General features: G+C 56.9%; 3 protein-coding genes across 5 annotated transcripts in view; 2 read left to right on the top strand and 1 right to left on the bottom strand.

The window, feature by feature from the left end:
- Positions 1-2,833, bottom strand: part of ATG9B (autophagy related 9B) — a 7,974-nt gene extending 5,141 nt beyond the window's left edge. Inside the window, exons 1-5 of the mRNA XM_014528204.1 lie at positions 2,270-2,833; positions 2,099-2,142; positions 1,880-1,944; positions 1,559-1,720; positions 512-838 (exon numbers count right to left, since the gene is read on the bottom strand). Coding sequence (XP_014383690.1) covers positions 512-838; positions 1,559-1,720; positions 1,880-1,944; positions 2,099-2,142; positions 2,270-2,819 — 1,148 coding nt within the window. The 5' untranslated portion in view covers positions 2,820-2,833. The remainder of the gene's footprint in view (positions 1-511; positions 839-1,558; positions 1,721-1,879; positions 1,945-2,098; positions 2,143-2,269) is intronic.
- A 2,508-nt stretch (positions 2,834-5,341) lies between these two features.
- On the top strand, positions 5,342-21,560 carry ABCB8 (ATP-binding cassette, sub-family B (MDR/TAP), member 8). The gene is made up of 16 exons (XM_005880097.2): positions 5,342-5,521; positions 9,334-9,643; positions 9,984-10,139; positions 10,215-10,309; positions 10,453-10,558; positions 11,877-12,038; positions 12,141-12,226; positions 12,340-12,437; positions 12,803-12,908; positions 16,660-16,693; positions 16,827-16,963; positions 17,129-17,223; positions 17,359-17,492; positions 18,138-18,278; positions 19,875-20,144; positions 20,769-21,560. Exons 1-16 carry the CDS (start codon positions 5,427-5,429, stop codon positions 20,892-20,894), a joined length of 2,151 nt encoding a protein of 716 aa, XP_005880159.1. The 5' UTR covers positions 5,342-5,426; the 3' UTR covers positions 20,895-21,560.
- A 173-nt stretch (positions 21,561-21,733) lies between these two features.
- The window catches only part of ASIC3 (acid sensing (proton gated) ion channel 3), a 6,903-nt gene continuing 1,770 nt past the window's right edge, over positions 21,734-26,866 (top strand). For 2 of the 3 annotated variants that reach the window (XM_014528217.1, XM_005880096.2), the window contains exons 1-5: positions 21,734-25,166; positions 25,850-26,000; positions 26,212-26,339; positions 26,529-26,730; positions 26,827-26,866. In XM_014528217.1, coding sequence (XP_014383703.1) covers positions 24,261-25,166; positions 25,850-26,000; positions 26,212-26,339; positions 26,529-26,730; positions 26,827-26,866 — 1,427 coding nt within the window. In that variant the 5' untranslated portion in view covers positions 21,734-24,260. The remainder of the gene's footprint in view (positions 25,167-25,849; positions 26,001-26,211; positions 26,340-26,528; positions 26,731-26,826) is intronic. The other variant, XR_001359388.1, reaches the window with a different exon arrangement.

Here is a 26,866-nt window from a genome sequence, read left to right as displayed (position 1 = left end):
ACAGGAGGACGTGCAGAAGGCCTAGGCTTCTAGGGGCAGCGAGGGAAGCTGGCTGCGGAAGGGAGCCTTGGACAGTGCTTTAAAGGGAGGACTCAGACACAAAACAAGGAGCGTGAGCAAGACAGGGAGGTAAGAAAGAGCAAAGCAGGACCCAGGGACAGTGACGGGGTCCGTGCAGTTGCTGACCGCAACACGGGGCAAAGCCAGAACGGGGAGTGGATCACCCTGCAGGGCCTGGGCACAGATGCAGGTGGTGGGTTGCTCTCCTCACTTTCCGTGCAGTTGCTGACCGCAACACGGGGCAAAGCCAGAACGGGATGCAGGCGGTGGGTTGCTCTCCTCACTGCTGCCCACAGGTATTCACTGCCTGCCTGCTCCCTGCATCCGGGCGTGGCCTGCCTCCCAACCTCCTGTCCTTCCCAACCCCACCCCAGTTCCTCCTCCTGTAAACATCACAAGCACGTGACTGTACGTAATCTTCTATAACCCATCTAAACCCACTAGGCCTCACTAGAGTGGGGACCGTGTTTTATAAGTGGTGGTACCTCCTAAGATTATTCGGGGCCTAGAGTAGGTGTCAGTGAGGCCTTCTGCCAGCTTTCCAATGGGCCCTTCTGTCCGTACAGCCCCTACTCCTCCCCGGACTCTGCCCCATGACATGGCACCCCTCCACACAGACACCCCCACCCAGCTCACCGGGGGGATGTGCAGGGCCTCCCTGTAAAACACCTGGATGTCCCAGAAGCTGAAGAGGTTGCAGACTGAGCGAAGCAGCTGAACGAGCCAGAAGGCCGCAGCCAGGATCAGAAGGAAGACCAGCAGAGGGCTTGAGCGGATCCTGGGGGTGGAGGGTAACATAGCGAGAAAATGGGACCCCCATGGAGAGGGAGGCAAGACTTGGGGAGCAATAGGAAAGTCATGCAGGAGATCCAGCAAGACCAGCGGTTCTCAAAGTGTGGGGTGTCTGGCGGTCCTTGAGACCCTTGAAAATGTCTGCAAGGTCAAAACTTTTTTTCAGGTAATACTAATGTTTCTGCCACTTTTCTTCTCATTCTTTCACGAACATAGAGTAGAGTTTTCCAGAGGCTACACTGACAGCCAATGGAATGTGTGCTCTTGGGTTCTGCAGCTGTCCTCAGCTTTAATTTCTAATGAGGTAACTATAGATATGACTCTCATAAGCAAAAGTTCCTGGAGTTCTCAATAAATTTCAAGGGTATAAAACAGGGGTGGGGAACCTTTTTTCTGCTAATGGCCATTTGGATATTTATAACATCATTTGCAAGGCCATACAAAATTATTAACTTAAAAATTAGCCTGCTATATTTGGTCAAACATTTAATTAACTCACCCCTAATGCCTTGGCTTGGCTTGGCCAGACCAAATGATTTCACTGGCCTTATACGGCCCGTGGGCCAGACGTTCCTCACCCCTGGAATACAAGGTACAGTATTCTGAGACCCAAACCTTGGAGAACCGATGATCGAGCCCAGGGACAAAAAACAGGTGGCTCTTGTCTGCTCCTCTCCCTCACCCACCCCCACCAGGTGTCACTCACCGCTGGGCACACTGGGACGAGGGTAGGATGGCATCTGACAAAGTCACTTTGCTGTGAGGCAGCCCAGGTCTTGTTTGGTTGTTTGGTTGGTTGGCAAAGAGAATGTTGTAATCCACGCAGCGAAGAAGGAAGGTCGTGAAGGTGATGATGAAAACAAATTGCCTGGAGAGCCGGGAGTTCAGTGATTAGCCTGAGAGCAGAGGGCTGCTGCCCAGCCTCCAGGCCAGCTCAGTCTGCCTCCCCGCTTGGCTGAGCCCCTGGCTGCTTGGGGAGGCTCTGGGTGGGCTAGAAGCACAGGGGCTACCAGGACAAGCATCTCACCCCAGCTGGAAGACATCCTCCAGCAGGATACAGGCAAAGCCATTCCGCTGGTGGTAGCTGTAGATGTGGCAGGTGTGTCAAGAAATAAGCCTGAGACATGATGGGCCTTCCCTGAGCATACCTTCCCCTCACTCCACCAATAAGTCCCCCAACCCCTGCGCCCTTAGAGTCCCCGGCCAAGGATGGCACCTGCCCTGCCAAGTCCAGTACAAAGGATATCTTGGTGAAGAAGCTGTCCAGGTTCTGGATGTGGTGCCAGGAGCCTGGGCACAGAGAGAAGAGCGTTAGGACTCAGCTCTCATCTAAGCAAGCTTTCCACACTCTCAACCTGCTGCCTCGATCCCCAGGCCCTCCCCAACCCACACCCCCCACACACACCCACATGCTCACCTCGGAGCCCTTCAGGCACATGAAGCAGGGGCTGCTGCTCCTCCCCATGGAGGGGTGAGTCTTGGGACCCCTCAGGGTCACAGTCCTCCAGCCGCTCATAATCCTGCTCAGGGATCAGAGGGCCTATCCGCAGCCCAGGATTGTCCTGGGGGCATCGGCGTGAAGGAGGGGCAGTCACCGAAGCCAGGGGTGGGGTGGAATGGGAACCCCAGGAGGGAGGAGCAGTGATGGGTGTCATCACAAGCTCTACCTGTGTTGGGGGTGTGGCTGGGGTGGGGAGAGCCCTGTGTGGAGGCTGAGAAGCCCCTGGGGTCTGTACAGCTGGGCAGGAGGGCCCCAGGACTGGGGGAGGAACTGAAGAAGGCACACTTCTCGTGTGAGGAGCAGGGGACAGAGAGAAGATGGAGAGCCTCCCTCCCCCAGGCCCCCGACACGGAGGAGGAGGGAGAGGAGGCAGTGGCATGGGGAGGAGGGGCACTGATCCAGGCCCCAGGTCTCCCCATTGCCCCAGCTGCCCCCTGCTCCTCCCCCAGCCCATTCGCCTCACCATCAGGTTGGTGGCTTCTCCTGAAAGTTTGGAAGGATGGCAGCCGCTGCTGCTTCCACAGAGGTTTGAGGAGCTGAGCAGGAACTTTGACAAGACAGTGACAACAACACAGTGACTCAGTGGGGGCAGGCCCCAGGCGTCCCAGCTCCCAGTCACCTATATAAGCACTCACACCCCCTTCCAGGACAACCTGCAACTGAAGCTCTCAGGCCCCGCCTCCATACCTGGGCGGGGCATCAGCCGAAGGGGCGGAGACTGAAGAACAGACCAGAGGAGACATCTAGTGTCCCATCCTCAGACCTCAAGAGGATTTGAAGGGGAATCTAGAGAGTAGCAGCCAAAATAACAAAAGCAAAACGAAAACCCATCAAAGATTATTGGACTATGGGGCCAAGATATTACATCTTTGATTTCTTAAAATCATGTCTTCTCTCCCTACACACACACACACACACACACACAAAGTGATCAACAGAGAAATGCTTTAAGACCAAAAACAGGAAGGAAAGGAAAGGCTGCCTATTTTGTCTGATAGTACTCAGGAAGGGAAGAGGGGAGACTGCCCGACTTCACATCCAGGTCAGGGGACACTGAAAGGAAGGAAGGGAAGAAAGGAGAGGCAGCTATTTTGTATGTGAGAAGTGGGTTTTTGGAGCTTACAGTAGAAAAGCGGGGTTCCTTGGGGGTTCCATTATGCTTACTTCTTTATCCTCTTGAACAATGAAACCCTCTCCCCCAAGCCCTGATCCAGTTTTTTAGGCCCTGAGAAGCATCAGGACTGAACCAGCAGAGGGAAGCTGGGGGTCAGGGATTTGGAACAATAATTTGGATAACAAGGAATGAATTGACTGAGTTGTGTTCTTTGTTGCCACGTCAGTGAGGAGGAGGAGGCAGCTGGCCTGGTGGCTTGTCCAACGCCATTCTTGAGGTCCTGAATCACCAGGTTTCCTCCTGAAGCCCATGCCTGAGTTGCTGACTCAGCCACCAGGTGTCAGGCCTCCTGGGCTTAGGGTAAGGGCTGACGTAGGGGCCAGTGTCCATGAAATGGAGAGTGGAACAGATTGATCACTGGAAGAATATGGAGGCAATCATAGAATTGCCCACAACTTTTGAGTCCAGATATGCCCGTTTCTCCTTCTGTGCCTCCTTCCGGGGACAACTGTCATCCTAGCCCAGGACTTGCATAGTTTTATCCCTGATCAGGAGGCAGAGCTATGAATTCAAGACTTGTCCTTTCTAGAGATGTCATACTAGTGCCCCAAATGGAATCCCACATTGTAGAGGGGATAGGAATTCCCCATGAACTCTCAGAGACATCTGTCCAGATGGATTCTGTGGGGTTTCATCTGTTCTCCCCTCAACCTCAATATTTTGCTACACTCACTATAGGACCCCTCCCACCCACCCTCTCCGTATGCCCAGCCCAACCTCAGACTAATCCTGGAACCTTTTCTTACCGAGTGCCACCCCACATTCATCCATTTACAGCCTCCCTACCACCACCCCCAGTTCAAGTCAATATAAAGGGCACTTTTTCCTGCCAGGCATTTGAAGGGGATGGGGGCACGGATGAATGAGACAGAGCCACTACTGAAAAAAAAGTCGCAGCCAGTGGGGGAAGCAGCTACGCAAACAAATAATGACACGGAAGAAGTAAGCACTAAACAGAGGTTCAAGAGCTGTGCTAAGGTGAGAGCCTTAGTCAGCCTGACCTGCGGTGAGGAAGACATCTGTGGGGAGATGCTCTTGAGGTCGTGCCTTGATAAGCCACCAGACCTCGATATCAGTGGTTCTCAATCATGGAGTAGAGGGAGCGTATCAAAACCACCTGGGGAGTTTTTTCTCAATTATACCTGGCTCCGTTCCCGGAGCTCTGACCAGCCTAGGACCGTGGTCGGCAAACTGCGGCTCGCAAGCCACATGCGGCTCTTTGCCCCCTTGAGTGTGGCTCTTCCTAAGCCTTAGGAGTACCCTAATTAAGTTAATAACAATGTACCTACCTATATAGTTTAAGTTTAAAAAATTTGGCTCTCAAAAGAAATTTCAGTCGTTGTACTGTTGATATTTAGCTCTGTTAACTAATGAGTTTGCCAACCACTGGCTAGGAGAGCGGGGTGGGTGGCAAGGCACGTGCACTTGTTTTGAAAAAGAACTCCGGAGCGGATTTTTGTCCCTTCTTTTCCCAGCGCCAGCGCTCTACACTCCCAGGAGACTCGGGGAGCTCTAGAGTCCTCTGGGAGCGCGGATAGAACAGCAGGGAGGGCTGCGGCTGACGCGTTACTATGGATACCCCGGGGCAGGGGACGCACTGAGCACACTCAAAACTTCCACCCAGAGCCCCGTCAGGCCGCGGGCCAGGGCACTGCCCCAACCTGCTCGGCCCCGCCCACAGCCTGGGCGGGGCAGGTGGCTCTCTCCAATCACAGTTCCGGAGGGAGAACTGACAACGTTCTCCCCAATCATAGCCTGCAACGACATTGATGCCTCTTTCCTCCAATCAGCACCGAGTCGCGAGGGGGTTGTCGGGATGGTGGCTGGAGCCAACATGGAGTCCTTAGTAGGATAAGGGTGAAACTGCTGTTGCTGGCTGCTCCTGTTCTTCCCCCCATCATGTTGGTGCACTTATTTCGGGTCGGGATTCGGGGAGGTACTGTCCTAGGCAGGCCGCTACTCCCCCTCCGCTTCCAGACATTCTCGACCGTCAGGTAAAGAAAAGACCTACTGAGAGCGCGGGGCCATTGACCGGCTGGCCGGGCGACGGAGCCGCCGGGAGTTGGAGTCCCGGGCTCGCCCGAGGCCTGCTGGGAGTTGTAGTCCGACCGGGCCAAGGGTGGAATGTCACTCCCCGGAGAACTGGCCTCAATTATTCATAACGATGAGCCTGGTGCCTGCAGGAGGCTCCGCGCATCTGTGTCCGCGTGGGGGCCGACTGAGGGGACGCTCTGGGTCCGCGACCACGCCCGACCCGCTCTCCCTCCCCACCAGGGGGCGCCGAGCTGCACAGGTGTTGGCCCTTCGGTGCTGTTCCGGCCCTGTCCTCTTGTAATTAATTGGTCTGGCAATTTGGATAAAATTTATTCGGCTGCAGGCCCTGGCTTCAGCCTCAAGTTCTGAAGTTCAGAATGGACCCCAGAACAACCCTGCTGTAGGCAGCGTCTGGGTCAGACCCAGGTCCTGCCTCAACGACGCAGCTGCCGCAGCCTGGGCTGCAGTAAATAGTGACCTCGAGTCTTGGACTGCTGGTCTTGTTTGGTTTTCCACGGTTGTTTTATTTTGTTTTCTATTTTATCTTGGCTTGTAAATGTGTAGAATTAAATCATATTTCCTTGTGGGGGAAAAATGAGTCGTGTCCAGAGACACTTAGTATTAGTGGTGCTCCCAAGATTCAAAGTGAGCTGAACAAAAATGGTTCCTAGATGCGGGTACTTTCAGCAAAGACAGGCAGACTAGTAAGTTGTCCATGTGTGTTCTTGTATGTTCACTGTGCACACATGGGTCCAAAGAGAGAGAAAGAGAGGGGTGGGAAACGAAGAGGACCCCAAACGGAGACTCCATTGTAAATGCTTTATGAGAAGGCACTGGTTCCTTGTGACCCTGGAGTGAATGATCTGAGGGTCGAGCAGCAGCAGATTGCCAGGGTGGGTGGATGTGGACTTGTGCTTTGGTAAATCCATCCGATTGATACAGGGCAGGGGCCGGGTGGAGCTGGAGCCAGAAGTACCGGTGCTGGGAAGTAACCTGCGAGTTCTGGGCAGTGACCAAGCCCTGCTTAGAGCCTTAGTTTGGAGAAGATAAGAAAAGCTGGAGCCCAGCGGGTGTGGCTCAGGGGTTGAGTGTCGACCTATGAACCAGGAGGTCACGATTGGATTCTGGCCAGGGCACATGCCTGGCCTGTGGATTGAATCCTCAGTAGGGGGCGTGCAGGAGGCAGCCGATCAATTATTCTCTCTCATCCTTAATATGCCCTGCTTAGAGCCTTAGTTTGGAGAAGATAAGAAAAGCTGGAGCCCAGCGGGTGTGGCTCAGGGGTTGAGTGTCGACCTATGAACCAGGAGGTCACGATTGGATTCTGGCCAGGGCACATGCCTGGCCTGTGGATTGAATCCTCAGTAGGGGGCGTGCAGGAGGCAGCCGATCAATGATTCTCTCTCATCCTTAATACTTCTATCTCCCCCTCCTTTCCTCTCTCTGAAATCAATTTTAAAAAATCAACATATTAAAGAAAAGCTGGAAAGTGTCCATGGTAAAAAGGTTTGAACAATCAGTAGGAAAAGAATAAGGCTATTAGTATAATTTAAGCCAAAGAGAAACCCAAAGAAAGAGACCCAATAATAATCAAGTATTTGTTCGTGCTTTTGTGCAGTGTTTTTCAAATGTTCAAGTTATAACACAGTAGATCATAAAATGAACTTAATGAGTTGGAACCATTTAAAAGTGAATATAATAGAAAATAGAATACATATTTAAAAATAGAGAAAGTATCATTTTGTGAAGCATTTCAACTTTGTGTGACATATTTATGTTCCGTACTGGGTTACTTTGTAAAATGAATTTTTTACTGTTGGCCTCAGTAAATCTGAAACTTTGCAAACCCCGAAGTTGTGTGTTAGGTCCGGTTGTTCTGCATTTCTAATGAGGGCATTCACTCAACAAACATTTTTTAAACATCCATTATGTTCCTGAGCACTGCTAAGTGGTGAGGATGCGATGGGGAATAATACGAGTTTCCTAGGATAGTCTAATGGGGAAGTTGGACAGTTACACAGGGCAGAAGGAGAGTGAGCTTCTCTATTTACACTTAGGATAGCCCTGGCTGGTGTGCTCAGTGGTTAGGTCATCGGCCTGAGCACCAAAGGGTGGAGGGTTCAATTCCTGGTCAAGGGCATGTACCTGGGTTGCAGGTTTGATCCCTGGGCCCCAGTCCCTGGTTGGGGCGAGTGTGGGAGGCAACCAATCAATGTAGGATTTTTCTCTCTCCACTCCTGCTCTCTAAAAATCAATGGAAAAAATATCCTCAGGATATTAACCAAAAAAAAACCCACCTGAGGACAGACATAAATTACACAGTGAAAACAAGACCTGAAAACCGGGAAGGTGGAAAGGGGTGAGTGGAGGCATAAGGTAGAGGTGGCAAGAAGCATGGGCCTCCTGCAAGAAGGGAAGGTTGAGGTGAAGTCTGCAGTTAGGAGGACCTGGGAATATAAAGCACTATCACCGTAAAGGCAAAACTCACTCACTGCCTTTCCCCATCGATAATCTCATTTGGGTTTTTGAGCATCCCACTATATACTCTTGATTATAACTTCTACTCCTAACAGGCCTCTGTGGCCAGTCTTGTCCTCTCCCAGCCACATCCCTCTGCTATGATCTTTAAAATGCAAATCTGATTATGTCACACCCACCCCAACCTAAACACTGGAAGTGGTCCTCACTGCCCTCCAAAGTCCAGCTGTGACAGGGACTGTAATGACTGCTCCCTCAGACAGGAGGGCAGTCCCCGCTCTGCACGAGGAGTGCCGTGCCCCTCGGTTCCCCTACCCCACACTCTGCAAGTGTGACTGCCAGGAGGTGTTTACTTGGTCTCCTGTTCAGCTCCTGCTCTCCCTGCCTCACAGCAGAGCACTGGGCACAGTAGGCACACAACTCTACATGGCTATTTATAGATGCAGAAGCTGCAGGAAAAAGGAGGTGATCCTGGCCTATCCGAGATGACAAGATATGTTATTTGCATTTTTAATCTTTCTTCCTTCAGCTGGCAGAGTGGGAGCGTGTCACACTTTCCCTCCGTACACTGTCACATGAGCACTGGAGGCCTGGGAGGAGCCAGGTGATGGGATGCAGAAAGCATTGACCAGTAGTCAGAAGACTTGGGTCCTGGCCCTGCCACACATGGCCTTGGGCACGTCCCAGAGGGCAGAGTAGAATAAGCCTAGATCCTGGAATCCCGCGTCCGGGTTCCCCTCTAGTCCCAGTTCTGCTGCTTGGGGACAGTTTATTAGTTCTGTCAGCCCCACATGATTTTGCCATCTACCAAGTGAGAATAATGGCATCTCACTCCCAGGGATTCAAGATGAAACGTAGACCATGAACACTTGGAGGCAGGGCCCTGGCTGGGTGCTCTCCCCCTCTTCTCTGAGCCGTGTGCACTCACGACTTCTGTGTCCTCCACCGGGAGGGAGTGCCGTGAACTAGCTGCCAGGCAGGGTGTCCTCCAGCTCTGCCATCCTGGGTCCTGGGGTCTGACAGCATGTGGGTTGCAGCCAGTCACTGGTCCAGAGGTGCCTCTGGAGGCTGAGAGGGCCTGGCTGTCTGAGTGAGTGCACATGCCCCTGTCTCATTCCTCAGCTACTTTGCATGTGTATGTTTGTCTCAGAAACAGTTGCTTCAGAGCAGCCTGAGAAATGCAGTGCAGGGCCTGGCAGAAGGGAAGTGCCGCCCTCCAGAGGGCTCACCCCAGGGCTCGGCTGGTTCATGATCAGCGGGGCCTCGAGCCATCAATGCAGTTCTCTCCCCACAGGCACTCTGATGGCCGCCACAGCTCCTATCTCCTCAGGGCTGTGGCCCAGCTGCGGTCCCAGCTCCGGGCTCGCCTCCCTCAAGTGCCACCGGGTCCAGGTCGAAGCCCCTCTTCCTGGTGCTGGGTTGGGGGAGCCCTCCTGGGCCCCGTGGTGCTGAGTAAGTGCCCCCGCCTCTGCCTTGTGGCGCTGTGTGAGGCAGAAGAGGCCCCTCCTGCCTCCAAACCCTATGACGTGGAGACCCGCTTTAACTGGAAGCTCTTCTGGCAGTTTCTGCGCCCCCACCTGCTGATCCTGGGGGCAGCCATCGTGGTGAGATATTCCCCCACATCCCTAAAACCAGGGATAGGGAGCAACTCAGTCAAGGGTTTGCAGAAGCCCCAGCCAGAGCTGCGTGGGGACAGCTTGCCTGCCTCGTGGAGTCTTAGGAGACCTTGGGAAGCAGCCTGGGCTGGCTTGAGGAGGGAGGCCAGGGATACAGGAGAACCTGGGTGTACAGGGTACAGGGGTCCCCAGGGCCTGGCAGCCTGAGCTTAGGCTCTCAAAGAGGCACAAGAGCAGCCAAAGCATGGACAGCAGCAGGAGAGGAAGGGCTAAGGTCAGAGCTGGGGGTGAAGAGTCTGGCCCCCTCTCAATGTCTCTGCTCCCCCAGCTGGCACTGGGTGCAGCACTGGTGAATGTGCAGATCCCGCTACTCCTGGGCCAGCTGGTGGAGATTGTGGCCAAGTACACGAGGGACCACATGGGCAACTTCCTGAAAGAGTCCCGGAGTCTCAGCACCCACCTGCTCCTCCTCTACGGCCTCCAGGTATGGCAGGAGAGGGGGCCGGGGCAGACAGAAAAGCCGCCTGGGCGCCCCTGAATGCCCCTGCTTCTCTCCCAGGGATTGCTGACCTTTGGGTACCTGGTGCTCCTGTCCCGCATCGGTGAGCGCATGGCTTTGGACATGCGGAGGGCCCTCTTCAGCAACCTGCTCCGGTACGGCCAGCTGCAGGGTGTGACTGCGGGTAGGAGTGACCGATGGGCCCCCCGGGGGTCCCAGTGAATGTCTGGAGGTGGGGCCTTATCCTGAAGTAACGTCTCTCTCTTTCCCCCACTGTTGCCCCGGGTCCCACTGCCAGACAAGACATTGCTTTCTTTGATGCTAAAAAGACAGGGCAGCTGGTGAGCCGATTGACAACTGACGTGCAGGAGTTTAAATCGTCCTTCAAACTTGTCATCTCCCAGGTCAGTGCCCCATGTTCCCTACCCACACCCCCCCACACCCCCCCCCGCATTCAGACACACTGGGCCAGCCCGCCCTGTCCTTTGGGCCCCGAGCCTGGTGAGGGTGTGGGTGAAGGACTGGGGAAGTTCAGGGAAGAGTGCCAGGGCAGTGTCCAAGGTCAGGATAAGCTGTTTCTCTCCTGTTCTGAAATCCTACCTCCCCCGGAAACCTTCCCAAGGACTCAGACAAGAGCCTTTCCTGGCCCAGCTTGCCAACAGCAGAATCACCTGGTCCGCAGGAGGCCTGGCACGTTGGCAGCGTTGAGGAGAATGAGCGATGGCTTTTACTATATTACTGATGTCCTCTCCTCGTCCACCTTGTTGGCACTGTGGCTGCTGGATCACGGCAGACACCAGCCCACAGCATCAGTTTCTAGAGCAGAAAGAGAGGCACACTGGGATCTGTCAGGGGACGGAAGCCATCTCCACAGACACTCTCATCCAGCCTCTTATGCCTGCTTGTCAAGTAAGGGTTATGGCTCTAGCCAGTTTGGCTCAGTGGATAGAGCGTCAGCATGCGGACTGAAGGGTCCAGAGTTCAATTCTGGTCAAGGGCACATGCCCAGGTTGTGGGCTCGATCCCCAGTGTGGGGCTTGCAGGAGGCAGCAGATCAATGATTCTCATTAATGTTTCTATCTCTCTATCCCTTCCTCTCTGAAATCAATAAAAATATATTTTAATAATAATCCTATGTAATAATCCTATGTAATAATCCTATGTAATAAATCCTATGTATGCAAATTGACCAAATGGCAGTCACTATGACATGGTCAGCATGGACAGGGACTCAACGCAGGAGCTGCCGCCCTGGTGGTCGGTGCGCTCCCACAAAGGGGAGCGCAGCTCAGCCAGAGCCCTGAGCCGGGCCCACAGCTGGGGAACGCAGCCAGGGCTCCGGGCAGCACTAAGGATGTAGCACGGCAGCACTAAGGATGTCCGACTGCCGTGGGGGGCGGGCCTAAGCTGTCAGTCGGACATTCCCCCAGGGCTCCCGGACTGCAAGAGGGCGCAGGCCAGGCTGAGGGACCCCAGAGTACACGAATTTTGTGCACTGGGCCTCTAGTAATAAAATGTCTAAAACCATTTACTGAAAGAAAAAAAAAAGAAAAGAAAGGGTTATGTTCTGTGACCAGTAGGCCACCAGTTGGCCTCCCAGGAGTGAGACCTGTAGCCTTGGCCTTGTGGATGTAGAGCTGTAGCCAGCTGACCCTTCATAACATCCCCCATGTTGTGGTGCTGGTGCCAAAACTGCCTTCCTGCCTCCTTCCCTCTACTCAGGGGCTTCGAAGCTGCACCCAGGTGGTTGGCTGCCTGGTGTCCCTGTCCATGCTGTCCACACGCCTCACGCTGCTGATGTTGGTGGCCATGCCCTCCCTGATGGGAGTTGGCACCTTGATGGGCTCAGCTCTCCGAAAATTGTCTCGCCAGTGTCAGGAGCAGGTACCAGAATTCCCACCCATCCTCCTTAGCCTACCCTTTCTCTCTGCTCTGTCACTCCTCCTCATCACCCACCTGACTTCCTATCTCCTGGAATCTTTGCAGATAGCCAGGGCAACAGGTGTAGCGGATGAGGCCCTGGGTAATGTTCGGACTGTGAGAGCCTTCGCCATGGAGCAGCGGGAAGAGGAGTGAGTCCCGGGCAGGGGTGGAGCCCAAAGCAGGGGGGCTCCCCATATGCACTCCCATACCCTGCGCCCAGGCTGGCTGCTTCCTGAGGGCTGGGCTCGGCCTCTGTCCCCAGACGCTACGGAGCAGAGCTGGAAGGGTCCCGCTGTAAGGCAGAGGCACTGGGCAGAGGCATCGCCCTGTTCCAGGGGCTCTCCAACATCGCCTTCAACTGTGAGTGAGCAGAGGCCTCGCCTGGGGGGCAGGGCTGGGAGGAGCAAAGGACAGGTCCCCGCAGGGCAGCCCTCACCTGCTTGATGTCCTTCAGTGCCAGGAGCCCAAGCTAGTAACGCAGGCAGGCAATGGGCAGGTGGGCTGATGTCACAGCCGAGCTATGTGTAGCATGGCCAGGAGGAAGCAAGGACGTGGCCCCTCCTCCCACCACTTGTTTCCAAAGACGGAGACCATTCAGGTGACTCACCAGAATTCAGCCAGTGGAGGCACAGCAGAGTCTGGAACTGGGGACTACCACCTGGGCCAGGCTCTGCCCTGTGCTTCCAGCTGCTTCCTTCCTAACCACCTGTCCGTTCCCCATGCAGGCATGGTCTTGGGCACCCTCTTTATTGGGGGTTCCCTCGTGGCTGGACAGCAGCTGACCGGGGGAGACCTCATGTCCTTCCTGGTGGCCTCCCAGACGGTGCAGAGGTGAGTGTGGGCGGCCCCCTTCCTCAGCAGCGCTGTGGGCTGAAGGGCGCGTGCCCCCTGCTGCTCCCCTGAAGCACAGGCCCTCCTCCCCGAGCGCCCTCCAGCCTGCTTCACTGACTCCACTCAGAGATGCAGCTGTCAGGTCAGCCTTCCAAACCACTCAGGGGCTTTAAGACATTTTTTGGTTAATCCTGACCCAAGAATATGTTTTCAACTGATTTTTAGAGAGAGTGGAAGGGAAAGATGGGGGTGGGGTGGAGAGAAACCTCAATGTGAGAGAGACATATCGATTGGTTGCCTCTCACACACACCAACGCGTCTGGCGATTGAGCCTGCAACCCAGGTACATGCCCTTGACCAGAATCAAACCCTTGACCTTCAGTCCTCAGGCCAATGCTCTAACCACTGAACCAAGTTGGCAAGGGCACATTTTTAAAATTATAGTAAAATACACATGACATGAAATTTACCATCTTAACCTTTTTTAAAAATATATTTTTTTATTGATTTCAGAGAGAAAGGAGAAGGGAGAGCTAGAAACATCAATGATGAGAAAGAATCATTGATCGGCTGCCTCCTGCATGCCCCCCACTGAGGATCTAGCCCACAACCTGGGCATTAATGCCCTGACTGGGAAGTGAATCATGACCCCCTGGTTCATAGGTTTGATGCTCAACCACTGAGCCACACTGGCCGGGCTACCATTTTAACCATTTTTAAGTTATAGCTTAGTAGTGTTATATATACTCACACTGTTGTGTAACCATCACCACCATCGTCTTCAGAACTTTTCATCTTGCAAAACTGAAACGCTGTCTCCATTAAACACTAACCCCCATGCTCCCCTCCCCCAGCCCCTGGCACCCACCCCTCTATTCTCTGTCTCTGAATCTGACTACTCTGGGTGCCTCCTGTAAGTGGGATCACACAGGATTTGTCCTTTGTGATTGGCTTATTTCACTCAGGTTCATCCACGATGTAGCCTGTGTCAGAATTTCTTTCTTTTGAGGGCAGAATAAGATTCTGGATAGACCACTTTTCGTAAGAGCTGGCCTGCCCGCCTCTGCCTGACTTGCTCCCCAGCCCTGCACCCTGGTGGCTCCTTGTGCTGGTTGCTCTGAAGTCTACCTGCTCCTCTGGGCCCCGTCTGCCCATGGGCAGCCCAGAGCTAGGCTGACTTTGCCACAAGATGGCCTCAGGCCCCCTTCCCTGTATCTTCCTTCCCAGTAAACAGTAGCAGTGCCTTCTGCCACTTCTCCACACACTTCCCATGTGCACAAAAATATATGAAACTTATATGTTCCAACAAGTAGTTGAAGATTGAATATTACATAGTAAGTCATGAAGAGCCAAGACCTGTGTTACCACCAACCACGTCAAGGAAATAGAGCCTCACCCCAGGTGCCTCCCCCCCCGCCCCCCGCCCCCCGTGCCCTTTACCTGCTGCTCCCCATTCTGATGGCAATTGGCACCTGGCTCCGCTCCATGTCTCCCACCTGTTCCTCACAGAATCCCTCACCGTGGCCTTATTGTCCCGGGCAGAATGGAGCTAACCCCGGACAGGCAGGTGGAAAGAACTCGCGTCCTCGGCCCCATTTCTGCCCGGTGCTTTCTGATCTAGGCCTGCTTAGCCCCTCTGGTCCTGGGTGGCCCCCTCCTTCCTCCAGCCTGGGAACTGTTCCCTGGTGGCCGTGGGACTCAGAGGCTCTAACTGTCATAGTGCAGGCACTTGGGGCCTCTCCCTGCTGGCCCTCCCCCAGGCCCACCTTTGGCCTCTCATTTTAGTCCTGAGGACCCTTATGAACCCACCAGCTCCCTTCATGCCTTCACCAGACGGCCTTCCATGGAGCAGTGGCAGGAAAGTCTTGTAAGGAGGGAAGCTGCACCCTCCAGGCCTGGCCTCCTCCTTCAGACTCGCCTTCCCTTGGCCCCACCCACCCTGCTTCTGGCCTGTGTACAGACCCTCTCCTTCCTCCCCCTGCTCTGCTAGCTGGTCAACAGAGTTCAGACAGATGCAAGGGGCCTTGGGAGCGCCTCCTGGGAGCGTTTACACTGCGTCTCGCAGGCTGCTAGGTGGGCCGCTCCCATAGCCACGGGCCTTTGGCCTGTCCTTTTAGGGGCCCCTCACCTCATGGGAATTTTCACCACCCACCTTGGAGGAATTGGGTTTCATTTTATTAAAGAAGCTGGTGTGTTTCCTCCTGGGTCCAGCAGGAGGGAGGGGAGGGGTGGGGAGGGGAGGAAGGCAGTGCTGCCCTGCCTTCAAGCTGCCCCAACCTTTGGACCCCATCCAGTTAGTCTTTTTGGTGGCATTGGGGCCCCCCAAGCAATGGGGAGGCACCTAGACTAAGCCAGGTCTCTAGGGAGAACCGAGGCCTGGCTTCTGAGAGCAAGGTCATGCTCACCAGCGAGTCATGTGCATCTGGTTTTCGGTTGCTGCTGGCACCTCTGCCAGGCACTAATGGCTTCCAGATCTCTCCCTTCTCACCCACAGATAGCGCTGTCCTGGCTCTTCCTTGTTCAGTGTGTCCTGCTCCCTTTGGCAGGTGCTGATGCTCTGAGCCGCCAGAGCCACTTCCCCGCAGGCTTCCCCCTCCCCCACCCGGGGCTGGAAGAAGTGAGATTGCCGAGGAGTCAGCCTTTCCTTTCAGGAAGGCCCTGCACACACAGCCACACACTGTCATGGGCCGCCCAGGCCAGCGCAGGCCTGGTGACTAAGAACAGTGACTCACCGCCCTCCCAGCAGCCCACGGCCCTGCATGATGGAGGAGGTGGCCTGCTGTCTAGACAGAGACACACTCGCCCCTCCCTGCTGTCAGAGCCACGATACAGTGCTCCAGGGGTGTCCCCGGAGTTTGCCTTGTGCTGTGCTCTCTTCTCTTTGTTTGTTTGTTTGTTTGTTCATTTGTTCATCCTCACCCGAGGATATTTTTTTCATTTATTTATTTATTTATTTTTTAATATATTTTATTGATTTTTCACAGAGAGGAAGGGAGAGAGATAGAGAGAGTTAGAAACATCGATGAGAGAGAAGCATCGATCAGCCGCCTCCTGCACATCCCCACTGGGGATGTGCCCGCAACCCAGATACATGCCCCCGACCAGAATCGAACCTGGGACCCCTCAGTCCGCAGGCCGACGCTCTATCCACTGAGCCAAACCGGTCTCGGCTTCATTTATTTAAAGACAGAGGAAGGGAGGGAGGGGGAGAGAGAAACATCAAAGTGAGAGAGAGACATCAATTGGTTGCCTCCTGCACATGCCCAACCTGGGCTGGGAATCCAATCTGCAACCCAGGTTCGTGCCCTTGACTGGGAATTGAACCCTCGACCCTTAGGTGCACAGGCCAACGCTCTACCACTGAGCCACCCTGGCCAGGGCTTCTGTTTTCTTTCTAAAAGGACTAACATCCATTCCCCCCTTAATTAGCCTTTGCTTCCCCCGTGGCTCAGTATCTAGCTCTGACCTGCCTCTGTGGGCCTCACAGCCCTGACTGCTGCTGATGGCTGCAGGCCGTGTCGGGTCCTGGGCCTAAGGTAGTGACGCTCCTAAGGGAAGGATGTGGCTCCGAAGGGAGAAGCGACGCCCTGTGACCTGCCTGGGCCCAGGGCTCCTAGGTTGCCGATTGCAGGACCATCCTCTGCGTTTGGCTCCAGCCCACGTTTCCTTGCCTCAGCCCACACGTCCCCAGCTGAGACCCAAGCCTCCCTCTGGTGCCAGCCTTCTCTCAGCCCTTCTCTGCTCCTCACAGGTCCATGGCCAACCTCTCTGTCCTGTTTGGTCAGGTGAGTGGCAGAGTCGGGGGTGGGTCCGGTGGCCACCAGTGTCACCCATGCGCTGCAGGAACTGGGTGTCTGGCCATGGGGATGCCGCACCTGCCTGTGTGGGAGCCCTCACTGCACATAAATCCCCTCCCAGGTGGTGCGGGGGCTCAGCGCAGGCGCCCGGGTGTTTGAGTACATGACTTTGAGCCCGTGCATCCCGCTGTCCGGAGGCAGCTGTGTCCCCAGAGAGCAGCTGCGTGGGTCCATCACGTTTCACAACGTCAGCTTCAGGTAAGTGTCAGTGGGTGGGGGCAGGGTTATTCCCTCCAGGCTGGGGACCTGCAGGCCACTGTCCCGCTAAATCAGCCCCCTCGGGTACAAGGAGACTTCGGGAGGGACTGGGGCAACCAGGGACCGGGAACCTGATCTGACTGAGGGTGTCTTGGCTCCTCCCAGCTACCCCTGCCGCCCCGGCTTCCCGGTCCTCAAAGACTTCACCCTCACGCTGCCCCCTGGCAGGATCGTAGCCCTTGTGGGCCAGTCCGGCGGAGGTAAGAGGAACCCACAGCCGCTCACCCTGTGACTTCCCTCCTGTGGTGGCCACTCAGAGCAGAACCCCTCCACCGCCACCCCTGAAACCCATGCCCCTCCCTGACTGCCCTGTCTCCCTAACCCCCATTCCGCAGGAAAGACCACCGTGGCTTCCCTGCTTGAGCGCTTCTACGACCCTACGGCAGGCAGGGTCACCCTAGACGGGCAGGACCTGCGGACCCTCGACCCCTCTTGGCTCCGGGGCCAGGTCATCGGCTTCATCAGCCAGGTGTGGAGAGAAGAGGCTTTCCTCACTGCCCAGGCACTCAGACGTCTCCCTCCTCCTCCAGGCCCTGCCTCTCTCAGTTCTATGGCACCTGGGCCTTTTCTCCTTCCCAGCCCCTCATCCCTGTACTGGGGGTGGGGGGAAGGCTCCAACCCCCATCATGGACCACCACCCCTCTGCCCTGGTCTCACTAAGGGCTGCTCCTCAATCAAAGCCAGGAAAGGGGCTGGGATGGCTGTTTCAGGATCCCTGGGTTATGACAAGCCCAGTGTCCAGAGATCTAGAAACGCCCATGCGATGTTGCTGGTACTGCTGGTGGCCACTCACTCACTAAGTAAGGTCTGACATTGCCTCTGCTTGAGGCGGTGCCGCCCAGAGAGGGTCCACTTTCCCGCTGGGCATGGATTAAGCGGGCACCTACTAACCCCCGAGGCTGCCTCCACGGCAGAAGAAAGCCGCAGTGCACACCCCTCTGTGCCCATCCCTGCAGAGGGGAGGGGTTCTCTGTTCTCACTTGAACTGTAACTGAACTGGCCCTGCCTGCCCTCCAAGGGGGCCTGGTTTGTCCAAAGTAGCCTCTCCTGACATCCCCCTCGGGGTTGGGGCAAAGTCAGAGGGTTTCCTGTGGACTCCCCCATCCCACCCCAGGAGCCAGTCCTGTTCGGAACAACAATCATGGAGAACATCCGCTTTGGGAAGCTGGGTGCCTCTGATGAAGAGGTCTACGCAGCTGCCCCGGAAGCCAACGCACACGAGTTCATCACCAGCTTCCCCGACGGCTACAACACCGTCGTCGGTGAGTGCCAAGTGCCTGCTGGGTCTGCAGGGCCCATGGTGTGAGGCTGGGGCCGAGGGGACAGGAATAGGCAGTGCATCGGGGAAGATAGGCCAGAACTGCGGCCTGTGGGGACAGGGGTGTCCAGGCACAAGCAGGCTGCACAGACAGACACGACAGGGAGTGCAGTCACCGTCCGGGCCACGTAATGATGTCCTAGTCAACAACGGACCACGTGCAGGACCATGGTACCCGCGCAGCCTGGCGTGTTGTGGGCTGCACAAAAAAATCACCAATGACGCATTTCTCAGAATTTTTTTTTTAAATTCTCATTTGAAGATGTTTTTCCATTGATTTTTAGGGAGAGTAGAAGAGAGAGGGAAAGACAGACAAAAATATCGATGTGAGAAACACATCAATTGGTTGCCTCCTGCATGAGCCCGGACCAGAGCCCGGGCCGGGGAGGACCCTGCAACCAAGGTACGTGCCCTTGACCAGAATTAAACCCGGGACCATTCGGTCTGCAGGTCAACGCCCTATCCACTGAGCTAAACCGGCTGGGGCTTTCAGAATGTATTTAATCGTTAAGTGATGTGTAACTGTACAGGACCCGCCAGGGACACAGCGATTGGGTGTTGGGGCCTCTGCGTTCTGAGACCCGGAAGTGGGTGTGATCTCATAGTCATTCATCCTCTGGCTCCTGCGCCGTCCCTGTCCTGCTCTCTGACTTAAAGGAGTGTCCTCTCTGACTTACCCAGGAGAGGACTGGCCCTGTAGGGCATCCGAGTGGCAGCTTGCAGCGTCGCTCATCTTGGAGGTCTTCTCTCCAGCCTCTGGGGCATGTTATCTATCGTCTAGTCTCTGGGCTCTTGGCTGATGTCCCCGCATGTCTCTGGGCACAGGCACACCAGGTTCTCCGCTCTCTTCTTGAACTTTGGCCTCAGTCTAGCTGAACTTCCACCTCCCGAGGGGCGCTTCCGTCTGTAGCCATCTTCATGTCCCGTGTTACTGACCAGCTGGGTTATTCACTGCTCAGATTCCACAGCCTCTTGGGTGGCCCTGTCGTACCTCGCACCCAGCACGCTCCAGGCTTCTCTGGGGCTTCAGCCTGCCCCTCACTGCTGTGACTGCCGTCACCTGGAGGCTCTTTGGCTCCAAGGCTGCCACCCCTGCAGTTCTCCCCAAATGTGGCCTCCCCAGAATGCCTGGGTGGTGGGCTTCGAATCCCACTGTGCTGTCACACCCCCAGGAGCCTATATCAGGTCTTGGATGTCCCCACAGCCGCGGAGACCCATGAGGCCAGGGAAGGCAGCCAGAGCCTCAGGTCCCATCCTGGCACTGACACCTGGAGCCCTACCGTGTGCACAACTCACATCACCTTGCACGAGTGTGTGTGCATTTGCACAGGGATGTGGGAGCCGATGCAGAGGCAGGGCGAACACGCACAGGCCAAGGGGGGACCCCAAGGGGCCAGATGGGAAGTTCCCAACAGACCCAGTGCCCCTTTGCAGGACCTCCCCCAAGTGCAGAGCTGACTGCTTCAGACCCCTGCCCTGTCCCCTTCCTCCCCAGAAGCCAACGCACACGAGTTCATCATCAGCTTCCCCGAGGGCTACAACACCGTCGTCGGTGAACGGGGCACAACCCTGTCTGGTGGCCAGAAGCAGCGCCTGGCCATCGCCCGCGCCCTCATCAAGCAGCCAGCAGTGCTGATCCTGGACGAGGCGACTAGCGCTCTGGATGCAGAGTCCGAGCGGGTCGTGCAGGAGGCCCTGGACCGAGCCAGCACTGGCCGCACTGTGCTGGTCATCGCCCACCGGCTGAGCACCGTACGAGGGGCCCACCACATCGTCGTCATGGCCCAGGGCTGTGTCTGTGAGGTTAGTGGGTGCCCAGGGGGCGGGGGGTTGTTGGGAAGCTTGAGCCATAGACACACTGGAGCAGTGGCTCAGCCGAGCTGTGTGAGCGTATGGCCGGGTCCTGGGGGGCTTGGGGCTATCTTCTACAAGCAGCACCCCATGTGGATTCAGAAATTTCTGCCCTTTGGTAAGCGCTGGCCTCTCAGGTCCCCAGAGTCTTCCTCTGTCCCCTGGGGGCGGGAGAGCTCCCAGGGTCCCAGGGAAGTGTAGTGTGCCTGGGGCTGAGGTGCAGAAGAGGCAGCCCCAGGGACCAGCCAGGAGCTGCACCCAGAGGCAGGGTTCGCAGCAAGGCTTGGAGGTTGCGTGGGGCCTGTTCAAGCCAAAGCTGAAGGGTTTGCAGGGATGCAGGCCCTGAGCTGGGGGTCTTTGGGCTGTGAGGGGGCCTGGAGGACAGCAGGGAGTGCTGCTTACAAATACAGATGTGCCAGTGGCATCTGTAACCACTTGTGCTTTGGTTTCATAGTGTCCCCAGAAGGGACGCTGGCTTAGGTGACAGTGAGCCCGATGGCCAATATGAAGCCAGCTTTGTAGGACCCTGAACTCTGAGCTGTGTTGGGTGACCATCTGCCCCTCCTTCCTCTCCAGGAGGGGACCCATGAGGAGCTCCTGAAGAAAGGTGGCCTCTATGCCGAGCTCATCAGGAGACAGGCCCTGGGTGCCCCGTCTCCTGAGGCACCCAGAGGCCCCAGGAACCACCACCCAAAGTCCTGAGAGCAGCCCTCTGCAGTCTGGTCACCGCCAAGCATTAGTGCCCAGGGCTGAGGACTGAGCTCCCCAGAGGGCCGGGCTGGGCTATGGGCTGCCCCCCTGCCCACAATAAACCCAGGACAAGCCCTGGGCTGGAAGGAAGTTGGAACTGCTCCCATCGCCTCCCCCACCTACCTCCTGGCTGCCTTCCTCCTGCCAGAGCCACCGAGTCATTGGGCTGCACAGGGAAGGAGGCAGAGTCCTGGGCCCATGCTCTGTTCTCTATCTCCCCCCAGACCCTCCTCCCAGGAGCTCTGCCAGCCTCCCTCCTACCCGACAGCCTAAATTTGTCCAGGCCCCAGCTCTAAGGAGACTACATTCAGGGTTGGGGTGGGTAGAGAATTCACCCTGGGGTTCTCCCCCACACCCATGCCAGACCTCAATTTCCTAGGCTGATCCCAACACCCCTTCGTCCCCACTGCCTCGCTGGGCCCTGAAAGAAGGAACCCCCACCTTGGGTCAACCCCTCAAACCCACAATCCCCATCCTCAGAACAATTTCTCTTCCTTCACACAGTCCTTGTTTCTAGATTTCACCCTCCCTTGTCCAAACAGGACGGATGCCTGACAGGCCCTCGGGGAGGGAGAGGAGGAGTGGGCACTGTGGTCCAGCCTGGCTGTCTCACCACTGCCCACGCCCCCCCCCCGAGTCTGTAGACAGCCCCCCTCTACATGAGGACACCAGCCTGAAGGGGACAGAGCAGGAGCCAATACACCCCAAATTACAGCCACAGCCACAGGAGCACATAGTACCAACAGTCCCCAAACCACAAGGGAGGGGTTAATGGTCCCCCCCCCGCCCCCCCCCCCCCGAGTCTGTAACAAGGTGAGATTGTAGACAGCCCCCCTCTACATGAGGACACCAGCCTGAAGGGGACAGAGCAGGAGCCAATACACCCCAAATTACAGCCACAGCCACAGGAGCACATAGTACCAACAGTCCCCAAACCACAAGGGAGGGGTTAATGCTAAGCCCCTTGGCAGACAAAATACAAAACCAGTTGGAGGAGGTCAGGCCAGGGGAAGCCGGCAGCCCCAAAGCTTGAATGAGGACCTGGGAGTAGCTGCGGTTTCCCACCAGCCCTCATGGACTCCCCTCCTGCCTTGGTTCTGCCCACGTCACCTGTCAGCAGGCAACCTTCCCCTTTCACAGCCACATCCGGCTGAGGTACCCACTGAGCCCTGCTCCCTAGGGTGGCGAGAGGGATTGCCTGTGCCAGACCTTCGAGGCTGACCAAACATGTTAGGTTTCTCCTGTGGCACAGAGGGTGAGGCATGGTTGGGGGGCAGCAGCAGTTGCAGAAGCAGAGCTCAGGTGTGAGCGCAGGAGCTGGGTGAGGAACTCCATAGCCTCTTCTGTGTGTGGGTTAGGACCAGAAACCACCCAAAATACCACGGCCACAGCCGCCCTGCTTTGCTGCCCCACTCCCTGACTGATGGAGAAATCGCATCCCAGGGCACCCCCGCACAGGAAGCAGAGCCCAGGGCTGACTTCTGGTTGCTTTGCCAACTAAGCACCTAGTGCTGCCAAGAGCAGGCCTTAAGCCCCCTCCCCCCAGTCCACACTGGCCCCTCCCTCAGGAGAGCCAGCTGGGCCAGTTCCTGCTACTCTAGCCCTGGCCTCGGTCCTCTGACACCAGATTCTGGGTCTCCTTAGCCCTTCACGGTGGCCTCTCCAAATCCTGCTCCCATGCCCCGCTCAGCTAGGAAAGTAGTGAGGTCCACATGTGCCTTCAGCTGGAAGGCCATGAGGTTGGCGCCGTGTAGCCTGAACCTGGACCTTTGCTCCTTTGGCTATTCAACATGGATCCTGAGCCTGGCGGTGCTTAATTTTGACAGTTTGTTTTAAGAGTTTCAATGGTAAAGTACTTAAAACTCACAATGCTGCAGCCTCCGAAGGTGGTCAGATCTGGGCAATAAACCGTATTACCCACTTCTTCTGTCCAAAATGTGTTCATTGAGCACCTCTCGTGCCCACGATGGGGTTGACAGCCCCTGCCCATCAGACAGGCAACTGCAGTGCCCTGTGACCATGTTGTGAACTATGTTTCTTCTACTCACAGCCAAGAGCCCACCAACATGAACCCAGTGGCCTCAAATGCTCTGTGGAGAGAGATGAAGTAGAAACAGATTTCAGTGAGTTAATGGAGATAAAAACCTGCTTTCTCTCAGGCCCCCGGTGCAGCATCTGTCTCCCCATTCCCCATCCACCGGGCTGGCTCCTGTGGCCCTCAGCTTGGGTCCCCAAGACACCCTGATCCGTCAGGCCAGCAGGCAGTGGCGTCGCAGGCCATGCTCTGCTCTCTGGAGGTGCCTGCTCCAGCTGCTGGGAGATGCCCCACTGCCCCACAGGCTCTGGATCCTCTGACACTTGTTCAGTCAGATGTGCCAGCTCTGTGGCCCAGGGCCCTCCCACCAGCTCACAAAAAAGCAGGCACACTCCTGTGTTACTGCTGGGAGCACAAAATGGTGTGACTCCTACGCCAGGAATTTTGTGGCATCAAATGACCCATGAAGTTGCCTCTTGACCCAGCACTTCTGTTTCTGGGAGTTAGTGTTGCTGAGCACACTGTAATGGAAGACTGGAAACCCCCAGAATTCATCAGGGACGCGGTGATATCAACAAGGGTGTGTCCACATAATGGAAGGGTATGCAGCCATTTAAAAATGGGGAAGTTTTCCAGGTACGGATATCACGTGGTCCCCAGAATATGTTAAGTAAAAAAAGATGTGAAATCATAGAACACCATGTCATACCTGGGAACTGGACTATGTCACCTGGGAGTGTGACAGGTGAGCCCACTTTCATTGTGATAGAGACCAACCTCCCAGGCAGGAGGGCACGAGTTGGGGGCGGGGGCGGGGTCAGGAAGAGGGTCACTCAAGAGACACCCCCAGGACATGGGACCTGCAGAGGCCTGGGCCATCTGGTGTAGGCTGGAACACTGGGGGCTCAGGAGGAGGAGATGGCCAATGCCAAACGCCCCACCACCTTCCAGCCTGGTCAAGAGTCAACTCCCCTCTTTGCAAAATGAACTCCCCCGCCCCCCCACCCCCCCATGATGAGGTTAGTGGGGAGGGAGGAGCCAGGCCAAGGGCCAGTGACTGACTCTCAGCCCCACACACAGGGACTGCAGCTGGGAAACTAGAGGCCCCAAGGGCACCCCCAGCCCCGATTATCTCTGGGTTCTCCTCAAGCCCAACCAGGGTTGCTGTGGTTTCCTGCTGGCGCCTCTGGCCTCAACAAACCCCTGCCCCCCCATGCTGCACTAATGGCTCAGCCTGGGGCTCCAGGGACCTCCCCACCCCCCAGGCTGCTCTGCCAGCCCCCATGCCCCTCACTGCTGAAACCCAATCCTCTGCGGCAGCTCTGGCTCAGCAGAGCAGCAGACCAGCCCTGCCTGCCACGCAGGCTGCACTCTACCTGCTCAGCGGCGGAGCCCCCAGCCCAGCCCCGGCCCTGGAGCCACAGCCTGTTCCCGGACGAGGCCAGCTGGACCCTTCAGGTCACTGCATCCAACCCAGCCAGGCCAGTGCCTCCCCATCTCCCTTTCAGGTGTGGCTCCTCTCCTTGCCTCCCTCTGCACTGTCCCCTGCCTGGCCAGCCCCTCCCAGACCTCAGGCTGACCCTCTCCTGCTCCTAAGCCTCTGCAGCCTGGCCACCAACCCCAGCCCTCTCTGTTCCCTCACCTCAGCGGAGGCCATGAAGCCCCCCTCAGGGCCGGAGGAGGCCTGGCAGCAGGCCTCGGACATCAGTGTGTTCGCCAGCAGCTGCACGCTACATGGGCTGAGCCATGTCTTTGGTCAAGGAAGCCTGACCCCGCGCCGGGGGCTGTGGGCCGTGGCCATGCTCCTGTCGATGGCTGCCTTCCTCTACCAGGTAGCAGAGAGGGTGCGCTACTATGGGGAGTTCCATCACGAGACGGCCCTGGACGAGCGCGAAAGCCACCAGCTCACCTTCCCGGCCATCACCCTGTGCAACATCAACCCGCTGCGCCGCTCACGTCTCACGCCCAATGACCTGCACTGGGCCGGGCCCTCGCTGCTAGGCCTGGAGCCCTCTGAGCACGCCGCCTTCCTGCGCGCACTGGGCCAGCCCCCCACACCACCTGGCTTCATGCCCAGCCCCACCTTCGACATGGCCCGACTCTACACCCGGGCTGGGCACACGCTGGAGGACATGCTGCTGGACTGTCGCTACCGCGGCCGACCCTGCGGGCCCGAGAACTTCACTGCGGTGAGCTGGCCACCCGCCCTGTCCCACCAGAGACCCAGCAGTGCCCAGGGCTGGCCATCCCAGTCTTCGCAGCCCAGGTTCCCCCAAAGCCAGGGATCTTAGCACCTGTGCCCTGGGACCCTGTCCTTCCCAGCCAGGATGCAGGCCCCCACCTGACCAATACCCACCTTTCTGTTGAGACCAGCTCTGTCACTCAGCTGGACTAGAGTGTGCCAGGTCACACCTTCCAGAGTGGGCACTCACCCAGGCTGGCTCTGGGCTCAGGTCTGGGCTATGGAAACCCCACTACTGGGGGTGGAGGGATACAAGTGGGGCCCAACCGGTTCAGGGCAGAAGACTCCACTGTCTGCGAGGGAGGGGCTGGTTTCCCTCTGCTTCACATTCTGCCAGTCCTGAAGGGGAGCAACTGGGACCCACTGTTTTTTACCCCAGCCTCCTAAGAAACACTTGCCTTGTGGACTGGTGCCCTCGGCTGCGGATAGAAGGGGTGAGAAGGTGGCGTGATGGGAGCCCATGAGGGTCCAACTACATGCACCTGTATGATGAGGGGCATTGAGATGTGGGCCTCCGTGTTCAAAGAAGAAATCCAAACAGAGGGTGGGGAAGGGAGCGGCCCATGGCCCTGGGCTTGCCTGGCTGCCCCTTGCTCCCCGGTGAGGTCTGCACCCGTCTGCTACCCCCAGATCTTTACCAGGATGGGTCAGTGCTACACCTTCAACTCCGGTGCGGATGGGGCAGAGCTTCTCACCACCCCCAAGGGCGGAGCGGGCAATGGGCTGGAGATCATGCTGGATGTGCAGCAGGACGAGTACCTGCCCGTGTGGAAGGACATGGGTAGGGGAGCCCACGTGTGAGGCTAGGGGGTGGCCACCGGTGGGGTGCAAAAGGCTCTGGGAAGGAGAGGAGGTGCTGGGAAGGGACCTGAAGCATGTCCTTCCTTTATGAGTAGGGAGCGGGCGGGGTTGGCCCATCACAGGCCTGGGGAGAGGGGCTGCAGCCAGGGCCTCCAGGAGCCCAGGCCTCAGGTCCCCTCCCCCCCTCACAGAGGAGACCCCGTTTGAGGTGGGGATCCGAGTGCAGATCCACACCCAGGAGGAGCCACCTAGCATCGACCAGCTGGGCTTTGGGGCAGCCCCTGGCTACCAGGTTTTTGTGTCTTGCCAGCAGCAGCAAGTATCCTTGCCTGGGCGAAGCCCTCCTTCCCCCACCAAGGCTCCCACCCCCTCCTTCTGCCCACACCACTTCAGACCCCAACCCTGCAGCTCTTCAGACCTGTCCCAGGGCCTCAACCCCGCAGTGACCACTCACATTCTCCCTGGGTGCCCGCTTCTCCCCAAGCCTCCTTAACCGGCCCCTCTACAGCTGAGCTTCCTGCCACCTCCCTGGGGCGACTGCAGCTCCGCATCCCTAGACCCCGACTTTGAGCCAGAACCCGCTGGTCCCCTGGGTCCCCCCAGCCCCAGCCCCGGCCCCAGCCCTCCCTATAGTCTAATGGGGTGTCGCCTGGCCTGCGAAACCCGCTATGTGGCTCGGAAGTGCGGCTGCCGAATGATGCACATGCCTGGTACGGAGTGGGGGAGGGGACACGGGGCCGCGGGGAGGGGCCGGGCCTGGGAGGAGCCCTGAGCTGTCACACACGCCCTCCCATCTGGTCCCCCAGGTAGCGCACCGGTGTGCAGCCCGCAGCAGTACAAGGACTG

Source organism: Myotis brandtii, unplaced genomic scaffold, assembly GCF_000412655.1.
Source record: "Myotis brandtii unplaced genomic scaffold, ASM41265v1 scaffold624, whole genome shotgun sequence".
Lineage (NCBI taxonomy): Eukaryota > Metazoa > Chordata > Mammalia > Chiroptera > Vespertilionidae > Myotis > Myotis brandtii.
Note: the sequence above shows the minus strand (reverse complement) of the source record. Positions and strands in the feature narration are given on the sequence as shown.